Genomic DNA, 26,713 nt, shown 5'->3' with positions numbered 1-26,713 from the left:
GCCGAGGAGGCTACCAAAACCAATGAGGATTTTCAGGTAGGAGGGATGGCTGTTTTCCCACTTTCGCCACCGGTGGAACTTCAGCAAGTGGGCTCAGAGCATTGTGTCAAAAGGCCTGGTTGGAGCTGGTTAGCGAGCCCACCCCCACCCCCATCCAGACCTTTCCGCCAACTTCCTTCCAAGGAATTGACGGAGTATGCGGAGGATCTCCTTCAGAAAGGAGCTTATAGCGAGAGTCAACAGGTTAAAATTTCAAGGTCGCTTGTTCAGCGTGCCAAAGAAAAGGCTCACAAAAAAGAAGGGTAATCTTAGACTTGTCCCGCTTAAACTTAGCCATTCGCTGCGACAAGTTCAAGATGCTCACGATCTCGCAGGTGCGGACCTTACTTCCCCGTGGGGCCGTCACCACCTCTATCGATCTTACAGACGCTTACTATCATATCCCTATTGCAAGACACTTCCGTCCGTATCTGGGCTTCAAGATAGGAGACCAGACATTCTCCTTCAAGGTAGTTCCTTTCGGGCTCAACGTAGCACCCAGGGTGTTCACGAAGCTGGCGGAAGTAGTAGTTCAACAACTAAGATCGCAAAGGGGTTATGGTAGTAGCGTATCTCGACGATTGGTTGGATCTGGGCTTCAACAGTCGAGGAATGCAACAGAGCAACACTGAAAGTGATTCAGTTTTCCTGGGAACTATCTAGCTTCAAAGATCAAACAGGACCAAGTCAAGACTCACTCCAGAGTCAAACTTTCAGTGGCTGGGCATTCAATGGAATCTATCCTCCCATACTCTGTCGATTCCATCAACCAAAAGAAAGAAATAGCGAAGCAGTCAAGCAATTTCTGAGTCACCAAACTGGCGTCAAGAAGAACTCAGGAAAGGATCCTGGGTTCACTCCAGTTTGCATCAGTGACAAACATCCTGATGAAAGCCAAACTGAAAGACCTAACCAGAATCTGGCGCTCACGAGCAAATGTCAGGTCCAGGGACAAATTATCCTCAGTCCCCCCTCTTGATTCTACGGAATCGACTTCCGGCCGTGGGCGAAAGTCAAGAACTTGTCGGTATCAGTGCCCCTTCAGTTTCCTCCACCAGGGATTACCATCCACACAGACGGCTTCATTAATTAAGCGGTTGGGGAGGATATTCCAGTTCAAGAAAGTTCAAGGAACGTGGTCACCTCAATTCCGCCAGTTCCATATAAACGTACTGGAAGCAATGGCAGTGTGTTCTTGACTCTGAAAAGGTTACGTCCGCCAAAGTACTCCCATGTAAAGCTATAGTCTTGGACAGTGCAGTGGTAGTATTTGTATAAACAGAGGAGGCTCCAAATCACGTCATCTAAATCATGTCATGGTAGCCATCTTCTCCCTGGCGGACAAGTTCAGTTGGCATCTCTCCTCCACCCATATAGCTGGAGTGAGAAACGTCATAGCAGATGCTCTATCCCGATCAGTACTTCTAGAGTCGGAATGGTCACTGGACAACAGTTCGTTCCTCCAATGGATTCTTCAGAGAGTTCCAGGTCTACAAGTGGATCTCTTCGCATCTCAAGCGAACCACTAACTCCCATGTTATGTGGCCCCCAACCTGGACCCTCTTGGCCGTATGCCACGGGACGCCATGGATTCCTAGACTGGAACAAAAACTCGGGAGAAGATTTATGTCTTTCCTCCAGTGAATCTTCTCATGAAGGTATTGAACAAACTCAGGACATTCAAGGGTCAAGTGGCTCTAGTAGCCCCAGACTGGCCGAAGAGCAATTGGTACCCTCTAATTCTGGAACTGGGTCTTCGCCCTCTTCGGATTCCCAGTCCCAGGCTCTCCCAGTCAGTACAAACGAAGACTGTGTTCGCTTCCTCAGGGATTCTCAAAACCCTAACTTTATGGATTTCATGAAGTTTGCAGCGAAAAAGGGATGCGAATATTGACCATCAAAATATTCTCTTCTTGGAATCCGATAAAAGAGATTCAACTTTGAGACAGTATGATGCTGCTGTCAAAAAGTTAGCAACCTTCCTGAGAGAATCAGATATTAGGTCATGACAATCAATTCAGCTATATCCTTTTCAGATCCTTATTTGAAAAAGGCTTAGCAGCTAGCACGATTACGTACGACAAACAAGTCAGCCTTGAAAAAGATTTTTCAATTTGGTTTCAACATAGACTTGACAGATTCCTACTTCTCGTCTATTCCCAAGGCGTGTGCTAGACTTAGACCTTCTGTAAGGCCTACGTCAGTATCATGGTTCTTAAACGATGTTCTAAAGCTGGCTTCAGAAACTGATAATGACACATGCTCGTTTATAATGCTCTTAAGAAAACTCTATTTTTATTAAGCTTGGCCTCAGGAGCTAGAATTTCAGAACTGTCGGCTTTATCCAGAGATCCGGATCATATTCAGTTTTCCTTCCCACAGGGGAAGTGCTACTTTCTCGGAACGTAGTTTTATAGCTAAGAATGAAGATCCTTTGATGAGGTGGGAACCATGGAAAGGGTACTACCCCTTCCACAAGATGTATCTCTTTGCCCAGTTTCAACCTTACGAGCCTTTCTGTCTAGGACCTCCTCATCCTCATCGGGTCCTCTCTTAAGAGAGAAAAGGTGGTACTTTATCTATTAAAGGCATCAGACAACAATCCTGTACTTCATTAAACAAGCCAATCCTGACTCTTTTCCAAAAGCACATGATGTCAGGGCAGTAGCCACCTCAATTAACTATTTCCAACATATGAACTTCGATGAGTTAAAAGTATACTGGATGGAAATCGCCGACAGGTGTTCAAACGTCATTACTTAAAGTCCTTGGAAGCTCTGAAATTTTCAGCAGTAGCAGCGGGTAACATAGTTTCCCCCGACTCTACCTAATCTTTAGTAGAAGATCCAGTCCTCCTTTCTACCTGCCTCACCCAACAGTTCGTCTATTCCTGCCTTGTTCATCTACGGTTTACCTTGTGTTCCTTACTGCTTTTTATGATGTTGTGGTGGGTGGCCCTTATTTTTTTTTTGCTAGGGGCACTCACAATTGATTGTGGATATTGATCTCTTGGATGTCATCCCCTTATTTTATGCTAGGGGATACAGTCTTATTTGTAATGGTTACGGGTTTTGTATATTAAGTTATATACATTCCTTTATATATTATTATTGTTGAGTTTGTTTTGTTCAACTTATTATGTTAATTGCTCTGGATTTCTGATACATATCTTTACACAGATACCATTTTGGTACTATATACCATATTACCCTGTATATATGTAAATTACCTTAAGTTAAGAAATATTATTAGAATTAAGTTTAATTTAAGCATATTTCTATTTTGTATCATTGTGTATATGTATCCTTATTAGCAATTATATTCTTTTATTTTATTTTACCTTTTATTTGAGACCTCTTTTTGTTTTGTTGATTTCTGTTTACAATCTTGTGCTATTTCTCTGGTACGATTTCGCGCAGCGACACGAGCTGAGCCCAGAAAAGGGATTTTGACGTAAGGAAAAATCTATTTCTGGGCGATTGGCTCGTGTCGCCAGCGAAATATCCTTTAATCTATTATTTCTAGGGTAAATGTACTAACACATACCAGAGAATAAATAAATAAAGAAAAAGGTCAGTACAACTGACTCGCTCACCCTCCAAGAGGGTGTCGGTATGAACACTATGGCGAGTGAGACCACTACCACGAGCCAAATGCCAATAGAATTCTCCCACTACAAAATCCCCCCAAGAGGAGAGCCGACCCACAGAGTGGGCAGCAACTACTACTACTCCATCCCATGCTCCCGACTGCTGCGCCTCTGGTGGCCATCCTGAAGTTAGCAGACAATCTTGGGCGATGGGATGGGTAGGGCGGGATTTCGCTGGCGACACGAGCCAATCGCCCAGAAATAGATTTTTCCTTACGTCAAAATCCCTTTTTGGGATCCTATTCAGTCAGGTTGTGGAGACTGTTGTTCCTTTCCTCTTGTACCATCTACTACATACTCAAACCAATCTGCAACAGTCTTATTCTTTGTCATCCACATACTTGTGCATTGCCTTTACCTTTGTGTTTTACTATTATCAAATATGTTGTCAACATAAACCCATCTTCACTGCATGATGATAACTTGTCAGTCAATGTAGGGATGTTGTAATTGTGAAGCCTTTACATTTTCAGGGAGATTCTCCCCGCTGTATGAGCCGTAGCATGAGTAACATGATGTTGCAGCCGGGCAGTCAAGGGATTGAAGGGCCCCATGGCCCACCACCTACAGGATCTGTTGTCCCCACACAGCGAGCAGAAGCATCAAGAGCAATTGTAGGTGGAACTACCATAGGAGAAAATTATGCTTTTTCAGGTGTCCATCACATCTTTGACCAGGTAAGACATTTGAAATTTTGTTTTATTCATCTAGTACATATCTGATTGGAATAACTGCCGTTTTGTCTTTTGATATATTTGCATGCTCAGGGATTTTCTTCCTGACAAGAGTTTTTTTTCTTTTCTTTTCTTTGTCATGCATGGTTTGTTGCAGGACTATTATGAAAGCTGTGTAGATTTTTATGAGAATTTGACCTTGTGACTGGCAACAGCAGATTAGATTTTGGAGAGATAGGAATGTAACATTTAGAGTTGATGGACCTTTTGTGTGAGGATGGTGAGCTTCTTAGCCCTCGTGTGCAAATGCTCTTGTTAAAAACATTCTATTACTCTCAGCCCACATAGATTTTTTTCTGGTGTCAAGCTTTGAATACCCTGCCTCACAAAACTAATAAATATCAGAGGAGAGAGACAAAACTTTGTGTCACTTTTGCCATAAGTTTTGAAACTTAACACTTTGCATGTTATGCATATCTGTGGTTGGTTATGAGTACAGTATGTGAACTTTTTTTTTATAAAGATCTCGCTGTTTATACTTGGGCTTTTTGTCGCCCAATTTGTCAATGAACTGAAGCCTCATAACTTGAGTCAGCTACAGTCATACATCCTTTGCACCAGTGGCCTAATTGTATTAATGTGTTTGCTTTTGTACATGCTAATACAGTCGTAATAAGAACAAAACTAATTATAAAAGCGGGTTAACTGGAACGTTGTATATTCGCATAAGGCAATAAAAGGAGGCATTGAAGCCTTTTCAGAAAAAATGTAGCTTGCTAGGTGGTTAAAATTTGTAAACTAAAATTTGAATTTTTCTTGTATATCCTTGACTTTCATCCAAAGTCAAAGTGAGGGAGGGGAGGAATTGTATCAGAAAAAAGTATTCCAGCAAGGAATCATAAGTTTCAAACAAGAGATTTCCAGACATTCATCCCTGTGAACTAAAAGGTACCTGGCTCCCTCTTGTAATGTGTTTTGGTGGTTTCTTTGATATATGGTTATTTTTAGGACAAAATAACCATACAGTATCTGTTGTGCATGCTAATTCCTTGAAAATCACCTTACATTATGATAGGCGAATTAGTTTACATATTAACAAAACATCAAATATTGTTGAATTTTTTAATGTTATATGGTTACCTCAGGGGGAATAGTCTTTATCCCATAATTGTAATCAATATTGAGGACAGATTTGTACTGCAAAGTGCCCTAATGAAATTGTATTGAATTTCAAACAATCACTGTGTTCATTTGTTACATTTTTTAACAACTGTAATTTAATGATAGACTGAGTTTATATGAATGTTTCCACTTAAGAATGACTTTCATAAACTCTGTTACAGTTGAGAATTCTGCTTTAGTATACATTTTCACATAAGTGACTTACCGAACAGTTACATAGCTTATAGCTTCTTACCTGCGGCAGTCGAAATTCAAATTGTTGGCGCCAGCGGCGTTGCTATCTTAAGTATAGGTGATACAAGACCCGCCCACATCCGGGAACCCTGGGTACTGCTAGCCTTCTACCGTCAATTTTCGTTTCTGCCGCTCGCGGGGTAAGACCTGTGAGATTTTCGCTGCAGTCTCCTGCGTCGCCATTTTGGATTTTGGTTTTTGTTTGGTGATGTAAAAGTTTTTGGTTTTTTCTTGCCAGTTAGCTATCTCTATTCAGTTTTTTGTCATTATTGCTAATTATGTCAGATTCTAGTTCATCTGCTGTAAGGTTTTGCAGCGCTGGCTGCAAAACAAGATTAGCTAAGTTATGTCACGATCCACACTCTAAGTGCACTAAATGCAGAGGACAAAATTGTAATGGTATGGATGTGACATGTGATGAATGTAAAGAATTGGATGAACAGGGATGGAAGGCGGTTAGATCGCATGCTGAGAAAATGGAGAAAGATAGGAAGAGGAAGGCAGCTCTTAGGGCTAGTAGTAAGAATAGGTTAGAAACTACTCCTGTTCCTTCAGAGACAAATAAGTCTTCTCTTGCCTCTCCTTTATTAGAGAATATTTCTCCAATTAATAGTCCTCCTACTTCTCCTTTGATTACCCCTGTTCAAGTTGCCCATGTTTCCGAACCCAACACCATTGCCTTGCTTGAGTCTAAGATGGATAAAAAGTTCGAAGTGTTAGCTGAATCAGTTATGAAGTTAGGAATGTCTTTTAAAGCTTTCGTAGATAGTACAGTGAAATCTAGTGCAATGCAAAGTGTTAATGTTGCGCCTGAGGAGGCGGTTGTCCGTTCCCCCTCGACTCCCAGACGAAGGTCACTGTCCCGCTCCCCCGCAACCGGGAGAAGACATACTGGAGATCGGAAGGAGTCTGGGGGAGTTTGCCCACGGTCAGCCGTCGACTCGCGGGTGTCGTCCAAAAAGATGTGGAAAGGTATTAGTGTTTGTGATTCTCGTCTGTCTTCTGATTCGGAAGTGCAATCGCCAGTGCGCAAAAGGCAAAGTGATTTGGTGTCTCGACCGTTAAAAAGACATTCGATTCTTGGGGGTGATTCGTCACCGACTCCTGTTAAGAAGTCTAAGAGGCATTGGAGTCCTCAACCTTCATGTAGTTTTGCTCCGGATGTGATATTTAGTGAATCTTCTCCACAGTCGCATTTTTCGGCTAAAAGCAATGGATCTCGGACTAAACTTCGTGATAATTCACGATCGCTCGATTCTCCCAAGCGAGTCTCAGTCGCAGTTTCGGCTCGGTCGCCTCGTTCGACTCCGTATTACTGTCCAGAGAAGCGTATTCGCTCGTCTTCGTTCGACTCCCCTCGCCGTGAGTCGATAGGAATTTCGACTGGTTGTTCACCTGTGTCGACTCGTTGTGCGGAGACTTCACCTGTTAGAAAGAATCGTTTTTCGACTGAAAGACCATCGACTTTTACAGTGTTAGACGATTCTACCTTAGCTCCATTTAAGAAGCATTTTCAGGATCTTATGAGTTTGTTGAAATCCTCCACCGGGGTACAACATAAGCCTGATTTCGACTCCGCTTCCGTGCAGTCTGAAGAGGAAGCTTTGGATCAAGATGACAAGGATTCGTCGGCTTATTCGAGTCTTCTTAAATTTTTTCTTTCCACTTATCCAGATTACTTTGAACCTGCTTCTCCGTCTTCACCGCCTTCAATGTTCGTTAAAGATAGGAAGACAGCGTATTCGTGTCTACCTAAACTGGTTCTTTCTCAGTCCTCGAAGCAGGCACTTAAGGAGTCAACAGAGTGGCTTTCTAAGAAGAGGGAAACAGGTAAGGCTTCGTTTGCTTTCCCGCCTTCTAAGCTTCAGAGTAAAGCGTATCGCTTCTATGCAACTGGAGAAGTTCCTTCTTTGGGAGTGTCTGCCTCCTCCCAGGGAGACTTCTCCGGTTTAGTGGACTCACACCGAAGAGCAGCTTTTTCGTCAGCTAAAATTTTATTTTCTTCTTCCGAGCTTGACCATCTGGGCGGGGAAGAATATTTTTAAAGTATTTTGAGGTATTTAGTTTTTTGGACTGGACTATTGCCTCTTTAGCTCGCAAGATTGAAGACTGTCAGTCTTTAGAAGAAGATTTTGCCACAGATTGGTTAGGAGTTCTGTCCTGTGCGGATTAAAAGGCCTGTTTAGAGATGGTTAGGGGTTCGGGAGAATTAGCCAGAGCCCTTTTCACAATGGGAGTGATGAAGAAGAGAGAAAGGTGGTGTTCTTTCGTGTCTAAAGGAGTCACTAATAACCAGAAGTCGGCTCTCATGTTTTGCTCCTCTCTGTAAATCTCACCTTTTCCCTGAAGAAACCATTCAACAAATTCTATCGGATTTAGAAAAGAAATCTACTAATGATCTTCTTCTTCAGTCTTCTAGACGTCCGAAAGAGCCTACTCCGACAGGAGCAAAGTCTTCTCCTCTTCAGAAGCAGCCCTTTCGAGGGAATAAACTTAAGTGGCAACGACCCAGGACTAATTTGCGTCCACAGTACAAGTCCTCAAAGAAACCCCCCCCCCCCCACCCCACCCCCCCCCCCCCCCCCACCCCCCCCCCCCCCCCCCCCAAAGCTTCGGACAAGTGAGAAGCCGTTCCTTCACGTTGGCAAAAGTAGGGGCAAGACTCCATCTTTTTTGGGAAGAATGGAGTCGAAGAGGTGCAGAGCAATGGGTAGTGCAAGTTCTTCGAGAGGGATACTCGATTCCTTTTGTTCTAGATCCTCCTCTCTCCGATACACCAATCAGCTTAACAGCATATTCTCCAGGATCAGAGAGGGCTTTGGCTTTAGCAGCAGAGGTCAATGCACTCATCAAGAAGGGAGCAGTAGAGGAAGTCCTCGACAGTTCTCAGGGATTCTACAACAGACTCCTAGTAGTTCCCAAACAAGCCTCGGCGAGGTTGGAGGCCAGTGCTAGATGTAAGCGCATTGAACCTTTAGTGCTGAAGACAAAGTTGCAATATGGAAACAAATCGTTCTGTGATGTCGGCACTTCGCCCAGGCGATTGGATGGTGTCCCTGGACATGCAGGACGCCTATTTTCATGTGCCGATTCACCAGAGTTCAAAGAAGTTCCTGAGATTTGTGTTCGAAGGGAGGACGTATCAATTCAGAGCCCTTTGTTTCGGCCTTTCGACGGCCCCTCAAGTATTTACTCGTGTTCTTGCTCCATTGGGGAAATGGCTGAATATGTTGGGCATAAATGCAGCATTTTACCTGGACGACTGGCTTCTCAGATCGAGTTCGAGGACACAGTGCATGAAGGATTTACGGAAGACACTGTCATTAGCGAGTCAATTGGGAATTCTCATCAACCTGGAGAAGTCTCAAATAGTGCCTTCCCAGAAGATCCCCTATTTGGGGATGATTCTGGACTCTCAGACTTTTCGGGTTTTTCTGTCCCCGAAAAGAATAGAATCTTGCCTCAAAAAAAAGTGAGCCATTTCCTGGACCGTCAGTCCTCCTCCGCCTTGGAATGGATGAGTCTCCTAGGGACGTTATCATCAGTAGAGACGTTTGTAAAGTTGGGTCATCTTCACATGAGATCGCTTCAGTTTTTTCTCAAAGCGAGTTGGTGTCGGAAGTCTCAACCAGACACGTATTCGTTCCCAGTGTCGGAAGAGATCAAGAAGGACTTGAGATGGTGGATGTCGAGGGAAAGATTGCAAGAGGGTCTCTCCCTGACATTACGGAACCCAGACCTAGAATTATACTCAGACGCACGCGGACAGGAGCGGTTTGGGGTGCTCTCCTAGGAACCAAAAAGATCTCAGGATTATGGTCAGAGAAAGAGAGGTTGAATCACATCAACATGAAGGAGTTGAAGGCGATTTGGTTCGGTCTGCAAGCATTTGCTCCTTTGGTCGTGGGAAAGAGAGTGGCAGTATACTCCGACAACACCACCGCTCTATCTTATATCAGGAATCAGGGAGGAACCCATTCATTCTCCCTCAACAAAGTCGCAGAAGATCTCCTTCTCTGGTCTCAAGATCGGGATATTTCCCTCGTTCCGAGGTTTGTATAGGGGAAGTTAAATGTACTGGCGGACGAACTCAGTCGAGTAAACCAAGTTCTTCCCACGGAGTGGACATTGCAAGACAAAGTTTGTCAGGAACTTTGGAAACTTTGGGGAAGACCTTCAGTGGATCTGTTTGCCACGTCGAGGAACAATCGACTTCCGATCTTTTGTTCCCCAGTTCCAGATCCTCTTGCTTGGAAGACCGACGCAATGTTTCAGGATTGGACGGGTCTAGACGTTTACGCCTTTCCCCCATTTGGAATGATCAGAGAGGTGTTGAACAAGTTCCTCTCGCATCAAAATGTGTCAATGACACTGGTAGCACCATTCTGGCCCAGGAAAGAGTGGTTCCCAGACCTTCTCAAGTTGGTTATAGACCATCCCAGACTTCTTCCTCAGTATCCTCGGCTACTCAAACAGCCCCACTTCGACAGGTATCATCAGAATTTGTCCGCTCTGTCACTGACAGGGTTCAGACTGTCCGGAAACTCGTCAGAGCTAAGGGGTTTTCTCATAGAGCGGCAGAGGCTATTGCTAACTGTCGAAGAAGCTCTTCTGCCAAGCTTTACCAATCGAAGTGGGGAGTCTTTAGGACGTGGCGCAGAAGACATAATTTCTCGTCTTCTAAAACCTCTGTGACAATTAAAGGGTACAGAGCTATGCTGTCCTCAGTGTTTAAGCATAGAGGGCTTGACATCTCCTCTAACCAGGATATTGGAGATTTAATTAAATCATTTAATACAGTAAAAGTATTCCAAGAAGGATAGTTGTTGGACTGGAACTTGGACGTAGTTTTAATTTTCTTTTTCTGATGTCTTCACGATTCGAGCCACTTCGTGAAGCGTCTTTGAGAGATGTAAACGAGGAAGACACTTTTTCTCTTCGCATGGCTACAGCAGGGAGAGTGAGTGAGTTACAAGCCATCCACAGAGGTTGGGGTTCAAAAATAATGCCGTTTGTTCTTTTGTTAACGAATTTTTAGCAAAGAACGAATCTCCCTCTAACCCATGGCCTAAATCTTTTGTACTTAAGGGATTATCTAATATAGTGGGTCCGATGGACGAAGAATTTTTACTATGTCCTGTCAGAGCTCTGAAATGTTACCTGTCAAGGACACAATCCGTTAGAGGTAATTCCGACCGACTTTGGTGTTCGGTTAAGAATTCTGCAAAACCCCTCTCCAAGAACGCTATTTCGTTCTTTTTGAGAAGTCTGATACTGGAGTCACACTCTCAAGTCCAAGATCAGACTCTAAATGTGCTTAAGGTGAAAGCACATGAAATACGTGCAGTGGCGACATCCTTAAGCTTCAAGCACAATATGTCGCTTTCCTCGGTTCTTCAATCTACGTTTTGGAGATCGAGATCTGTGTTCGCCTCATTTTACCTGAAGAATGTAGAGGCTACCTATGATAGTTGTTGTAAATTGGGTCCTTTGTCGGTAGCGGGCATGGTGTTGGGAAAGGAAACATAGGGGAACTTTCTATCCTCTACTGTCTCCTCGCCTTGTTATAGGTTGTTAAGTCGTGGGCAGACTGGAGGCTCATAGTACTTTGGAGAACCTCCAGATCTTATTTATTACTTTTGAGTATGTCATTATTTTTGGTATAGGTGATGGTCTGTTGTTTTTTATCTGGTTTTTGAAGCCCAGGGCAAGGGCATTATCTGTTTTTTAATATTTTGTCAACCAACGGTCTTGTCCATGGTTACAAAATCCCACTAAGTAGGAACGACCCTGGCCTATACTGCCACGTCTCCTGCGAGTGATGAGAGCGCCAACCAGAGGCAGTATTCTCCTGCAGCTGCTCTCTCACAAGGTAGGGTACTGCAACATTTGCTGTTTAATGTGGTCTTACTGTCATTTTTATGTAGTCCATCTACGCTCCTTCCGGGTAGTTTAGATTCAGCTATGTAACTGTTTGGTAAGTCACTTATGTGAAAATGATATTTTTATGATAAAATAAAGTTTCACATATACTTACTGAACAGTTACATAATCAAAGCCCACCCACCTCCCCACAGATGGACGTGTCGGCTAAACGAAAATTGACAGTAGAAGGCTAGCAGTACCCAGGGTTCCCGGATGTGGGCGGGTCTTGTATCACCTATACTTAAGATAGCAATGCCGCTGGCGCCAACAATTTGAATTTCGACTGCCGCAGGTAAGAAGCTATAAGCTATGTAACTGTTCGGTAAGTATATGCGAAACTTTATTTTATCATAAAAATATCATATTTGTTGTAAGTTGTTACATGCTCTCTTTTGTTAGCACACAGATAGTGTCACAATGGTGAAGTTTGCTCACAATGACCAAGGACTTCTAGCCTGCTCATCACTTGATGGGTCTGTATCCCTGTGTCAAGTATCAGAAGGTCAGCCAAGAGTTTTGCACACACTCAAACATCATACTGCTGCAGTCACAGGTAAGAATTTAGTGCTTAATTGACTTCAGTTTCTTCTCTTAGTTTTCCAGCTGATACATTCCATGATTGGCTTCTTGCTGTTTGTGTGCTTTTACAGGAACCAGTAAATGTCAGCTTTCTAAAGTTATTATTCAGTTCTTTCTTAAGTCCTTGAAGCTTATGATAAAGTTTGGAACTATTCTTCAGAACTAAAGTATGTCAGCATTTCAAAAGTGAAATACTTGCTAGACTTTTCAAGTTATCTTGTTGGAGTCTACCTCTTGTCTTTAAAAGCCTTAACCAAAATGTCCTACAAGCCTCTGGAGAAATCTCCCATGAAATCTTACTCTTAAGGGAGAGAGTTTGTGAAGTCCATGTAATCTTCAGCAGTGTCACCCACTCAAAGCTTTCAAAGGAAGTTGGCATTTGTAGGAGTCAGAGTTTTTCACAAAGACTCAAACTTTGGCATCTCAAGACCCCACAAATTTGTTCTTTGCTGCTCATCTTTTTGTAGGCAGAGTCATCAGAGAGTATCTTAAAAAAACTGATGACTTTTGAGTTAGAATACCAGGTGATTAGAGTATATAAATACTATTTTGTTCATGAAACTTACCTGTCAGATATATATATAGCTGTATTCTCTGAAGTCCGACAGAATTTCTAAAAACTTACGACACACATAGTGGGAGTAGGGTGGTTAGTACTCATTCCCGCCGCTGGGAGGCGGGTATCAGGAACCATTCCCATTTTCGATCAGATTTCTTCTGTCGCCGGTGTTGTAAACAACTGTTTACATCACCTCCGCCTCAGGATTTTGGAAAACTGTTCTTGCTTAAGTATCCTCTTGACTTTTTGGGTTTTTTGATATTGGATCGATAGCTAGACATACGTGACTTTGGATTGTTTAGATTTTGGCTTGGTTTTTTCCTTGAATAAGATGTCTGGGTCTAGTTCGGCTAGCGCCAGGGTGTGCATGAAGGATGAATGTAAGGTGAGGCTACCAAAGGCTTTGGTTGATCCTCACACAGTATGTAAAGGTTGTAGGGGACCTGTTTGTATGTATGATTTTTGCTGCACTGAATGCGAAAGTTTGACTGATGTGCAATGGAAGACGTATGAATCCTACGTTAATAAATTAGAGCGTGACAGGATCAGGAGGTCTTCCTCCAGGAGTAAATCGGGTAGCAGACAGGGTATTAATGTATCCCCTTCTAACCCTCCTGTAGAGTTTGTACCTCCTAACCCCGTAGTGTTGCCTTCGGGCCCTCAAGTGGTGTCTGCGGAGGGTAATGCCCTTTCGCTTATTTTGGATTCTTTGAAAACGCTTGAATCCAAAGTGCTTGCCCTTGAAAATAGGCAAAGTGCTAAGTGCAGTGATAGTGACCCTAGTGAAGTGGAGGGGGCGTCAGATCAGCCCTATAGCGCCTCTAGGCTGGGACCTCTGCCGGACTCCCAGGACTCAGGGAGAGGGCATGTCGAAGGCCGAAGGAGGGTTACGGGGATCCCCCACCAATCTGACGTCCCTTCAGCAGCTCCTGTAGACGCTTCCCAGGCTGCTAAGGAGCATGCTCGAGCACGCCTCCTTAAGAATTGTTTTTCATCCTCCGACGCGTCCTCCCCGCGCAAGGGGTGGGAATCTCGTCTGGATTCGCGGCCCCTGAAGAGGACCTTTCAAGATCAAGACGCTTCACGTCATGCTTTGTCTGATTGGCGGTCTTCTCCGGAAAACGTAGCTTTTCCGCCCCAGAAGAAGACTAGGACGTCATCTGACGATGACGCCTTCGAGCGCCCCAGTCGCTCTAGAGCCAGGGCTTTTCCTGTGAGAAGGAAGAAGGTGTCTCCTCGCCCCTCGCCTTCTCACAGGCACAGCTCTTCTCCTCGCAAGGAGACTTCTCAGACTGAAGTTATACTCGCTATGCAATGTCAACTGGATGCTTTGCTTAAACAGAGGGAGACGGTTCCTCGCAGGAAGGACGACAGACTGCCGGTCAAAAGGACCAGACAGTCTCCTCCGCCTTCTCCTCGTTCTTCCCCATCTCCGGTTGTTTCGCCCTCTAGACTTCGTTCTTCTTTGGAGAGAGAGAGGTCTCATCGCGCTCCCCTCTCTTCTCGGCGAGAGGACGATCGGCATTCCGATCTAGACGCTTTTGTGGACGACGAAGTTGAGCCTGTTGGACGGACTTCAGTACGTTTGGATCCTCGTAGTAAGGAAAAAGCGTCTTCCTTTTCTGCTCCTCGTAGACCTGCTCTAGTGTCGAGATCAACTTGACTCGTCAGTTTTTTATTTTTTGCAGTTCCGGTATCTTTGCGGGACGTTCGTAAGGACGCTTCGCTCGACGCTTGTTTGGACGCTTCGCTGGACGCTCGCGTGGACGCTAGGATGGACGCTTGTAGAGGAGTTCGTAAAAGCGCTTTGGACGCGAACGTGGAAGTTCGCTCCCACTCGGATGCTTTTCCCGAGTCTCTTGCTGGCGCTTCACGTCTACGTGCAACATCACGTTCACCTCAAGCTTTGGTTGACCCTGTGACTGTGAAGGATTCTGGTTCGGATCCGCTCCCCACTTCTTCTCGACATCGCTCAGATATGAGACTCGGAGCGAAGGGTCTTTTGCCTCTTCCTTCGGGGTTTCACTCTGGTAAGGAAGAAGGAGAGTTAAGCTGCTCTTCGGAAGAGGTTGAAGGAGAACAGCCTTCGACGTCTGCTTCTTCGGACTACCAAGTCTTAGCTCGACTTCTCCGTGATTCGTTCGGGGATACCTTCCTTCCTTCTGCTCCGCCTTCTCCTCCCTCGCAGTTTTCTTCGTCGAAAGCAAGCAAAGCACCTGGTTTTGTTAAGATGAAGACTTCGCTATCGACCAAGAGGGCTTTTCGTAAGGTTAATACCTGGATGGAATCTAGGAAGGCACAAGGAAGGACCACTTTCGCCCTGCCTCCGTCTAGGCTTAGCGGTAAGGCAGGGATGTGGTACGAAACTGGTGAGGAGTTGGGACTGAAAGTTCCTACTTCGGCGCAAGGAGATTTCACCAGTGTTGTGGATGCCTCTAGGAGATCTCTTAGCTTCAGCGAAGGTTTCGTGGATGACTTCTGAACTGGATCATCTTTTGAAGGGCCTTTTCAGGTCCTTGGAAGTATTCAACTTCTTAGGACTGGTGTCTGGAGTGTTAGACAACCAGTCTCATAAGCCAGATTCGATTAGCCTCGGGGAGCTGTCCAGTGTGTTGTCATGCATGGACAAGGCCGTCAGGGATGGCTCGGAGGAGTTAGCCACTCATTTTTCAGCAGGCGTTTTAAAGAAGAGATCGCTTTATTGCAATTTTGCTGCTAAGTCTGTCTCTCCCGCACAGAGGGCAGAGCTTTTGTATGCGCCTTTTTCGAGCCTTCTCTTCCCCCAGGCTATGGTGAAGGATCTGGCAGTAAGCCTTCAAGAGAAAGCCACTCAGACCTTTTGGCTCAGTCGTCGTGACGTCCTAACTGGCCCTTCCCATCCACGTCTTCAGGAGCCCAATCTAGTAGAAAGCAGAAGCCCTTTCGTGGAGGAACTTCAGCTAGATCTTCACCCCGAGGAAGAAGTCTTCCTAGAGGTAGAGCCCCGGCTAAGTCTAGGGGCAAGAAGTGAGAGCCCGGCTAAGTCTAGGGGCAAGAAGTGAGAGATCCGTCCTTCAGTCACCGGTAGGAGCCAGGCTGCAGTTGTTTGGAGAAGCTTGGAGAGAGAGAGAGGCGGACACCTGGTCTCTCAACATCATAGAGAAGGGGTACAAAATCCCTTTCGTAAAGCCGCCCCCGCTGACTTCCACTCCCAGGGACTTGTCCCCGTCGTATCCTCGAGAAAGCGGAAGATACTCTTCGACCTGCTCTAGCAGATGCTCGAGAAGCGAGCAGTGGAACAGGTCTTAGACCTGGCAACGCCAGGATTTTACAACAGATTGTTTCTAGTTCCGAAACAGTCGGGAGGGTGGCGGCCGGTCTTGGACGTAAGTCGTCTGAACCTCTTTATAGAGAAGCAGAGGTTCAAGATGGAGACACCTCAGTCAGTTCTGGGGGCCTTAAGACCTGGAGATTGGATGGTATCACTCGACCTTCAGGACGCCTACTTTCACGTCCCGATACATCCCCAATCTATGAAGTACCTTTGGTTCGTCCTGAAAGGAAAGGTCTTTCAGTTCAGGCTCTTTGTTTCGGACTGAGTACGGCCCATTTGTGTTCACCATCTTAATGAAGAATGTGGCGAGGGTGGCGCCCATCTTTCCAACCATCAGGATCTCGCTCTATCTTGGACGACTGGCTCATACGAGCCTCCCTTCGCAGACCCCGGTGGCTCTTGAAGGACCTGCAAACGACTCTGTCTTTAGCTGCGTCCCTGGGACTTCTGGTGAACTTTGAAAAGTCACATCTGACCCGAACACAGTCCATCGTGTATCTGGGGATTCAGATGGATTCAGTGGCTTTTCGGGCTTTTCCGTCCCAGGAACGTCAGCAACAAGGCATAGAAAAAGTGTCAGCCTTTCTAGGGAAGGATTCATGCTCGGTGAGGGAATGGATGAGTCTGCTGGGGACCATTTCCTTGCTGGAGAAGTTTGTTTCCCTGGGGAGGCTACACCTTCGACCTCTTCAGTTCTTCCTGTCGGACAGCTGGACAGAGAAGGACAACCTCGAAATGATTTTGACCATCTCAGAAGAGGTAAAGAGCCATTAAGATGGTGGCTCAATCCGTTGAAGCTGTCAGAGGGCATGTCCCTCAAGCTTCGGAACCCCGACCTAGTGTTGTTCTCCGACGCATCATCCACGGGGTGGGGAGCAACACTAGGGGGGGAGGAAGTGTCAGGCACCTGGAGAGGGGAACAGGTAGCCTGGCATATCAACTTCAAAGAGCTGGCAGCGGTTCAGTTAGTGCTCCGGTTCTTTCAAGACAAAGTCTCCCGTCTCGTAGTCCAAGTCAACTCGGACAACACCACAGCCCTGGCATACTTGAAGAAACAAGGAGGAACGCACTCTCGCTCCCCTGTTCTCTAACGAAAGAATTCCTGCTTTGGCGAAGGAGAGAGAAATCACGATCTTGACAAGGTTCATTGCCGGAGTCGAGAACGTCCGTGCGGATCTCCTCAGTCGACAAGGACAGTTGCTGCCGACAGAGTGGACCCTCCATCAGAACGTATGCCAGGAACTGTGGGGTCTTTGGGGATGTCCTTTGGTGGACGTTTTTGCAACCTCAAGAACGACGAGACTTCCTCTTTACTGCTCCCCGGTTCTCGATCCGGGAGCAGTAGCAGTAGACGCCCTTTTATGGGATTGGACGGGCCTAGATCTCTACGCATTTCCCCCCTTCAAGATCCTGGGGGAAGTGATGAGAAAGTTTGCAGCTTCGGAAGGGACGAGGTTAACGTTAATCGCCCCCTTTTGGCCCGCAGCGGACTGGTTCACAGAGGTGATGTCATTCCTGGTAGATTTTCCGAGATCTCTTCCTTTAAGGAGAGATCTACTCAAACCGCCCCACTTCGAGAGGTACCACAAAAACCTCTCCGCTCTGAGTCTGACTGCGTTCAGACTATCCAGAAGCTGGCCAGAGCGAGAGGTTTTTCGAGACCGGTGGCTAAGCTATCGCCACCATGAGGAGACCATCATCAATCGCGGTTTACCAATCGAAGTGGGCAGCTTTTAGGAGCTGGTGTAAGAAGAAAGGAGTTCCCTCTACCACGACCTCTGTGAGCCAGATCGCCGACTTCCTACTTTATCTCAGACGAGATTTGAAGCTTGCAGTGTCGACCATTAAGGGCTACAGAAGTGTTTTATCTGTGGTTTTTCGTCATAGAGGTCTAGACCTAGCCAATAACAAAGATCTCCATGATCTTTTGAGACCACCAAGGTACCTCTTCCTAAGTTGCCTTCTTGGAACTTAGACGTGGTCCTAAAGTTTTTAATGTCAAGTCGCTTTGAACCTCTTCACACTGCGTCTTTGCGAGACTTGACGAAGAAGACTGTATTCCTAATTGCTCTGGCGACGGCGAAGAGAGTTAGCGAGATACAAACTATTAGTAAGCACGTCGTCTTCAAAGGGCATAATGCGGTCTGCTCTTTGGGAATGACGTTTCTGGCTAAGAATGAGAACCCCTCCAACCCTTGTCCTAAGGAGTTTGAGATCAAGGGTATGGCGGAGATCATTGGTCAAGAGCCAGAAAGAGTCCTGTGTCCTGTCAGGGCTCTAAGAGAATACCTTCGGAGAACAAGGAATTGTAGAGGTTCTGCGGAGAACTTATGGTGTTCGGTTAAGAGACCAGATATGCCCATGTCCAAGAATGCACTGGCATTCTTTTTAAGGAACACCATAAAGGAGGTGCACTCTTCTTGCAAGGACAGTGATTTTGGGACTGGTTGAGAGTGAAACGCTCACCAAGTGAGGGCTATTTCGACCTCGATAGCCTTTCCAGCGAAAAAAAATATGGCCCTCAAAGACATTTTGAGTGCCACGTTTTGGAGGAGTAACTCGGTGTTCGCCTCGCACTACCTACGGGAGGTGAGAACGACGTACGAAAACTGTTACTCTCTTGGGTCATATGTCGCCTCAGACACTATTTTGGGGGCAGGAGGTAGCACTCATCCTTTCCCATAGAAAAGGGTAGGTGAGTTTTTTAATCTTTGTTATGTTTATGGTTGTAGGGTCGGCCGGCCGAATGCGGACTTCCCTTCTATTAGCCTTTTTATGTGGGAGTATGTGTTAGGCTAACTTAGGTGGTGGTTTTGCCTCGTTGCCCTCGGAAGTATGGTCATGGTCTAGTCACATTGTGGTCACGTCCCCGTGGACAGATCATCTAGAGCGCACCAACTACACAGGTCACTACCTTGTTGGTAACTCTAGTGAAGCAGATGCAGGCTTGGGTGACAGTAATCACGAAGTCAGCTATGCTAATAGGTAAGGAACCAAGATGTCAATCATCTACATGTATATGTTTCCTAAAATCTTTTTCTGTCTCTCCCACCGCCAAAGGTGGGATTCAGCTATATATATATCTGACAGGTAAGTTTCATGAACAAAATGATATTGTTAAGATACAATAAAGTTTGTTCATACTTACCTGGCAGATATATATATTTTAAGTACCCACCCACCTCCCCTCAGGAGACAGTGGAGATAGAAATCTGATAGAAAATGGGAAGGGTTCCTGATACCCTCCTCCCAGCGGCGGGAATGGGTACTAACCACCCTACTCCCACTACGTGTGTCGTAAGTTTTTAGAAATTCTGTCGGACTTCAGAGAATACAGCTATATATATATCTGCCAGGTAAGTATGAACAAACTTTATTGTATCTTAACAATATCATTTCTTTATGTTTGAAGCAAGTTATTTAAAAGGCTTAGGAGGATGTTTTGTTAGAGGTTGCCTCTTGAGGAAAGTAAATCGCTATTAATCTTCCCCGGAGGCAAGGCGACAGGATACGTCGACCCAGTAGAGGCGGCCCCTACTATCGCCTTCATCCAACAACAGCTGGCTGCCTCATTAACTGACCAAGACCAGGATATCTCCACGGACGTCGCGACTTTAGATATTAACGTGGAACCTATGGTAGGTGTAGACGACCTGTTGGTCGAGGTAGGTAAGGTGGACACCCAAGGGTCACCCTTGGGTGTAACTGTTTCTTCTACTCCTGCAACCTCTCCATCCTTCCAAGGCTTTACAGGTGATGAATTATATACTCCTCCTGAAGCTTCGGTTAGACCTAAGGTCAAAGGTCAAGCGATGAAATCCTTGACTAAGACGTCGTCGTCGTCTAAGAAGTCGACTTCGGCGTCATCCTCCTCACGTAAGTCTCCGGCTGGGAATCCCGGAGCAGACAGGTCTAAAGCTTCTAGCTCCGGCTCTAAGTCCTCGAGGAGTAAATCCTCCAGAGAGAGATCTCGTACCCCGGCAGTGTCACCGGTTCCGCTACCCTTGGTTCCGATTCAGAGCCACCCTCCACCTCCGCAGCAGCTCCGGCTTGGACTCCAATTCTGGCCTGTTGCAACAGGTGGCGACCTGGTTGGGTCCCTAAAGAGTAGCATGGAACAAATGATCTCTCGTCTGTCGGATAGGATTACTTCCCAGGACTCCATTATAGCCGGACTGAGAGAAGTCCCTCTAGCCTCTCCTTCATTTCTTTCCAATACGAGTGGTAACTCAGCTTCCTCCGTATGACTCGCTACCTCCGTTCTCGATGACAATCCATGGAGAGTAGCGTCATACGCCCCCTTCCAAGACGGTCTCATTTCCATACCGGAATTCGGAACTCGAAGGATAGAGGACTTCGAGTTCTTCCCGGTAGACCTCCAGCCTCCGTTCATAGGCTACGCAAGGCTTACAGCTTCAGCCATGGTTCGGGATGATAGGGTACCAAAGGAGACAGTCCTCTATTCACGAGACCAGGCTCAGAGAGAATGGCTTAGATGTTTAGAGGACATGGATTGCTCTAATACCAGGATACAACCTTTCAAGAGTCCCTTTACCATTTTCACAATGGATGAGAGTACCCCGCTCCCGTTCCTGACAAAGATCGCGAGGTCTACCATCCCAGCGGCCCCCCAGAAGGGGGACCCGATGCCTCAATTGAAGGAAGCAGATCCCACATCTCCGTTGCTCCCCTCAGCCGGAGAATTGTGGGAGGACTTGCCAAACACCTTCTCAGCTGGCAAACTCAAACCGGACTGTGCTATGGAGCAGTTTGGTGAAAAGCTACCCAGGCTCTCAGATAGCCTTATTCAGGCTGAATTTGACGCGAAATCGCGATTAGCCAGATCAATTAACTCTATGGCTATGTCCGAGGTAGCAACCATAGCTTATGGCTCAGAACCGCTTTTTAAGCTCATGACCAAAGCCCTGACTCAAACGGTACAGTCGGATATGTTTGAGTTTGCCACTGCTAGAACGAATTGTCGGAAGCATGTCCTACAAGAGGCAACCATTCGACATGAGCCGAATAGGTTACTCTCGTCTAACATCTGGGGAGCAGATCTCTTCCCAGAAGCTATGGTGAAGGAAGTCCAGTCAGAGGCTACGAGGCTGAACCAGAGCCTTAAGGACCGGTGGGGCCTTACGGCTAAGAGGAGGCAAGACCTAACACCTAAAGGTAAGGGTCGGGGGAAACCTAGGCGTTTCCATCCTTACCAGAAGAAGCAGTCACGCTTTCCTCAGCAGTCTTCCAGCAGGTACCCTTAGTGCAAACAGCCCAACCTTCCACCTCTAAGGCTCAATCACAGCCAATTTATGTGATATCCCCTCAACCTCAGCCCTCCACCTCTTACGCCATCTCTCCAGCTTACAATCAAGCCTTCGAGAGTCAAGCTTCACAGAAGTATGACCGCTCGGGTAAGGGAGGCAGAGGTAAGCGTTCCTTCGTGGGAGAGGATCGGGAGGCCCCTTTAACAGGGGAAAGCACTTCAGAGGAGGCCGAGGCGGTTACCAGAACCAATGAAGAACTTCAGGTAGGAGGGAGGCTGTTCCACTTTCGCCACCGGTGGAACTTCAGCGAATGGGCTCAGAGCATAGTGTCAAAAGGCCTGGGTTGGAGCTGGTTGACGAACCCACCTCCATCCAGACCTTTCCGTCAACTTCCTTCCAAGGAATTGACAGAGTACGCAGAGGACCTCCTTCAGAAAGGAGCTGTAGTGAGAGTCAAGAGATTAAAATTTCAAGGTCGCTTGTTCAGCGTGCCAAAGAAAGGCTCACAAAAAAGAAGGGTAATTTTAGACTTGTCCCGCTTAAACTTAGCCATCCGCTGCGACAAGTTCAAGATGCTCACGATCTCACAGGTGCGGACCTTACTTCCCCGTGGGGCCGTCACCACCTCTATCGATCTTACAGACGCCTACTATCATATCCCTATTGCAAGACACTTCCGTCCATATCTGGGTTTCAAGATAGGAGACCAGACATTCTCCTTCAAGGTAGTTCCCTTCGGACTCAACGTGGCACCCAGGGTGTTCACGAAACTAGCGGAAGTGGTAGTGCAACAAACTCCAGATCACAAGGGATTATGGTAGTAGCTATCTCGACGATTGGTTGATCTGGGCGCCAACAGTCGAGGAATGCAACAGAGCCACACTGAAAGTGATTCAGTTCTGGAATATCTAGGCTCAAGATAAACAGGACCAAGTCAAGACTCACTCCAGAGTCAGACCTTTCAGTTGGCTGGGCATTCAATGGAATCTATCCTCCCATACTCTGTCGATTCCATCAACCAAAAAGGAAAGAAATAGCGAAGTCAGTCAAGCAATTTCTAAGTCACAAACTGGCGTCAAGGAGAGCTCAGGAGAGGATCCTGGGTTCTCTCCAGTTTGCATCAGTGACAAACGTCTTAATGAAAGCCAAACTGAAAGACCTAACCAGAATCTGGCGCTCACGAGCAAATGTCAGGTCCAGGGACAAACTATCTTCAGTCCCTCTGATTCTAAAGAATCGACTGCAGCCGTGGGCGAAAGTCAAGAATTTGTCAGTGTCAGTACCCCTTCAGTTCCCTCCACCAGGGATTACCATCCACACAGACGCGTCCTTAAGCGGTTGGGGAGGGTATTCCCAGGTCCAAAAGTTCAAGGAACTTGGTCACCTCAGTTCAGTCAGTTCCATATAAAGTACTGGAGGCAATGGCAGTGTTCTTGACTCTAAAAAGGTTGCGCCCACCAAAGTACTCCCACATAAAGCTAGTTCTGGACAGCGCAGTGGTAGTACATTGTATAAACAGAGGAGGCTCCAAGTCACGTCATCTAAATCATGTGATGGTAGCCATCTTCTCCCTGGCAGACAAGTTCAGTTGGCATCTCTCCTCCACTCACATAGCTGGAGTGAGAAACGTCATAGCAGACGCATTATCCCGATCAGTACCCCTAGAGTCGGAATGGTCACTGGACAACAGTTCGTTCCAATGGATCCTTCAAAGAGTCCCAGGGCTACAGGTGGATCTCTTCGCATCCCAAGCGAATCACAAACTCCCCTGTTACGTAGCCCCCAACCTGGACCCTCTGGCCTATGCCACGGACGCCCTGGCTCTGGACTGGAACAACTGGAAGAAGATTTTATGTCTTTCCTCCAGTGAATCTTCTCATGAAAGTGTTAAACAAACTCAGGACGTTCAAGGGTCAAGTGGCTCTAGTAGCCCCAGACTGGCCGAAGAGCAATTGGTATCCCCCCCTAATTCTGGAGCTGGGGCCTTCGTCCTCTTCGGATCCCCAATCCCAGGCTCTCCCAGTCAGTACAACGAAGACTGTGTTCGCTTCCTCAGGGATTCTCAAAACCCTAACTTTATGATTTTCATGAAGTTTGCGGCAAAAAAAGAGATGCGAATATTGACCCTCAGAATATTCTCTTCTTGGAATCCGATAAAAGGGATTCAACTTTGAGACAGTATGATGCTGCTGTCAAAAAGTTAGCAATATTCCTGAGAGAATCTGATATTAGAATCATGACAGTTAATTCAGCTATATCCTTTTTTCAGATCCTTATTTGAAAAAGGTTTAGCAGCTAGCACGATTACGGACACAAGTCAGCCTTGAAAAAGATATTTCAATTTGGGTTCAACATAGACTTGACGGATTCCTACTTCTCGTCTATTCCTAAGGCATGTGCTAGACTTAGACCTTCTGTAAGGCCTACGTCAGTTTCATGGTTCTTAAACGATGTTCTAAAACTGGCTTCAGAACCGATAATGACACATGCTCGTTTATAATGCTCTTAAGGAAAACCCTGTTTTTATTAAGCTTAGCTTTCAGGAGCAAGAATTTCAGAACTGTCGGCTTTATCCAGAGATCCGGATCATATTCAATTCCTTCCCACAGGGGAAGTACTACTTTCTCCGGAACGTAGCTTTTTAGCAAAGAATGAAGATCCTTTGATGAGGTGGGAACCTTGGAAGGTACTACCCCTTCCACAAGATGTATCTCTTTGCCCAGTTACAACCTTACGAGCCTTTCTGTCCAGGACCTCCTCATCCTCATCGGGTCCCCTCTTTAAGAGGGAAAAAGGTGGAACTTTATCCATTAAAGGCATCAGGCAACAAATCCTGTACTTTATTAAGCAGCCAATCCTGACTCTTTCCCGAAAGCACATGATGTCAGGGCAGTAGCCACCTCAATTAATTATTTCCAACACATGAACTTCGATGAGTTGAAAAAGTATACCGGATGGAAATCGCCGACAGTGTTCAAACGCCATTACCTTAAGTCCTTGGAAGCTCTGAAATTTCCAGCAGTAGCAGCGGGAAACATTGTTTCCCCTGATTCTAGTTAATTTGTAGTAGAAGATTCAGTCCTCCTTTCTACCTGCTTCACCCACAGTTCGTTCTATTCCTACCGTGTTCATTTACATTCACTTGGTGTCTTAGCTGCTTTGATGATGATGTAGTGGGTGCCCCTTATTTTTTGCTAGGGACACTCACAGATGATTATGGATTTTGATCTCATGGATGTTACCCCCTTATTTTTATGCTAGGGGATACATCTCAATTATAAAGGTTACGGGTTTTGTATATTAAGTCATATGCATTCCTTAACTTAATATTTTCATTGTTGTTTAATTTGTTCATTTTTTAATTGCTGTTATATATTTTGATACATGACTTTACACAGATACTATTTTGTTACATGTAAGCCAATTTACCTCTGTACATATGTAAATTACCTTATGATAGAAACATGTTTAGAATTAAGGGTAATTTAAGCATATTTCTATTTTGTATCACTGTGTATTTGTATCTTTTTAGCAATTATCCTCTGTTTTTTATATTTACTTTATTTTTTATTTTTTTTTGAGACTATTCTATTTTATTTTATTTCTTTTGTTACAATCTTGTGCTATTTCTCTGGTACGATTTCGCGCAGCGACACGAGCTGAGCCCAGAAAAAGGGATTTTGGACGTAAAGGAAAAATCTATTTCTGGGCGTATTGGCTCGTGTCGCCAGCGAAATCCCACCCTACCCATCCCTTCGCCCAAGATTGTCTGCTAACTTCAGGATGGCCACTAGAGGCGCAGCAGTCGGCAGCATGGGATGGAGTAGTAGTAGTACGAGCTGCTCACTCTGTGGGTCGGCTCTCCTCATGGAGGGTTTTTGTTGTGGGAGATTTCTATTGGTATTTGGCTCGTGGTAGTGGTCTCACTCGCCTAGTGTTCATACCGACACCCTCTTGGAGGGGGTGAGCGAGTCAGTTATACTGACCTTTTTCTTTATTTTATTTATTCTCTGGTATGTGTTAGTACATTTACCCTAGAAATAATAGATTAAAGGATATTTCGCTGGCGACACGAGCCAATCGCCCAGAAATAGATTTTTCCTTACGTCAAAATCCCTTTTATGTGTTGGTTACTTTCATAAGGATTACCCTACTTTCCTTCCATCTGTGCAGTTATAATAGGTTTAGACAATACAATCAGTGAGTCTGTTTGCTTTTTTAAAGTCCCTGCAACCAGTGGTTAAAAACAATATTCTTCTGTGTTTGACAGTACTACCTTTATTCTTCCATAATTGAAAGGAAGGATCTGCAGCTTGTGTAGAAGTATGAATAGGCTATGTAAAATTAATGGATTTGCATAAGGTAGTTAATATTTTCAGTCCTTCCTGTAGGAGCTACTGCCTACAGTTTACCTTTGTAAAATTACTTTGGCCTTTTTGTGTTGTTCTTTCTCTTCCCAGTTAGCTGCCAGTTTATGTGAGCATTTCCTGCTACAACTTTCCCTTTAATTTAGAATGATGTACAATTTCATGACAATGATGGTGTTATGGAGTAGCCTGTAATATCATTAGTGTTTGTTGACAGATATTTAATCTTATAATCTCTCCCTTTCAGGTTTTGATTGGTCGTCAACCAACGACTTGCTTCTATCCAGTGGAGATGATGGTGTGGTTTGTCTGTGGAGTTCATCAACTGGTCAGTGTTTGCGAACTGTGAATGATCAGGCTGGTGTAAATGTTTTGTCGTGCCTTTTCCACCCTCTCAATTCCAACTGGGCTGTTGTATCCTTTTATATGCCTTTGATATTTGGATGGTGTTTTGCATAGAGTTGACATCTCTGTACACTGGTTGTATTAGTGACCAGTAGTTGTTATGATTTGTTTGTTGAAATTTTTTTATTGCAGCTGTTTGACAGAAGTTTTCCCTTTGAGAGTGTTTGATTTATTTAGGTTATGAATACAGTAAATGTATAGGAACTGTAAACAAATTGTAAGTATTGTTGAATAGGAAAACAAGCCATTAACTGAATAGAACCAGATAAATCAGTTATATGAAGTACATCACATTGAAAAGTTAAAAAATTCAACTTAATGGTAGCATACCTTCAGTGAGGAGAAAATGAAAGGTTAAGGACTTGTGCAATAAAATTAATTGCAAGAAGAGATTAGGTTGAATACTTAATAATGTACTCTATAAACTGAGGCAGTATAGGAAAAGTCCATATTTATGTTATAATAAATCTAACAAATAGACTATCACATACACTAAATGCAGTTCTAGCCTTTGTTTATG

At 45.2% G+C, this 26,713-nt stretch overlaps 1 protein-coding gene across 2 annotated transcripts in view; it reads left to right on the top strand.

Moving 5' to 3' along the window:
• The window catches only part of LOC135194970 (WD repeat-containing protein 13-like), an 89,293-nt gene that overhangs the window by 32,524 nt on the left and 30,056 nt on the right, over positions 1–26,713 (top strand). For both annotated transcript variants that reach the window (XM_064221215.1, XM_064221214.1), the window contains exons 6-8: positions 4,162–4,365; positions 12,103–12,256; positions 26,036–26,202. In XM_064221215.1, coding sequence (XP_064077285.1) covers positions 4,162–4,365; positions 12,103–12,256; positions 26,036–26,202 — 525 coding nt within the window. The remainder of the gene's footprint in view (positions 1–4,161; positions 4,366–12,102; positions 12,257–26,035; positions 26,203–26,713) is intronic.

The sequence above is a fragment of the Macrobrachium nipponense genome, chromosome 15 (genome assembly GCF_015104395.2).
Source record: "Macrobrachium nipponense isolate FS-2020 chromosome 15, ASM1510439v2, whole genome shotgun sequence".
NCBI classification, from domain to species: Eukaryota; Metazoa; Arthropoda; class Malacostraca; order Decapoda; family Palaemonidae; genus Macrobrachium; species Macrobrachium nipponense.
The sequence above is the reverse complement of the archived record's forward strand: the minus strand, read 5'-3'. Positions and strand labels throughout refer to the sequence as shown.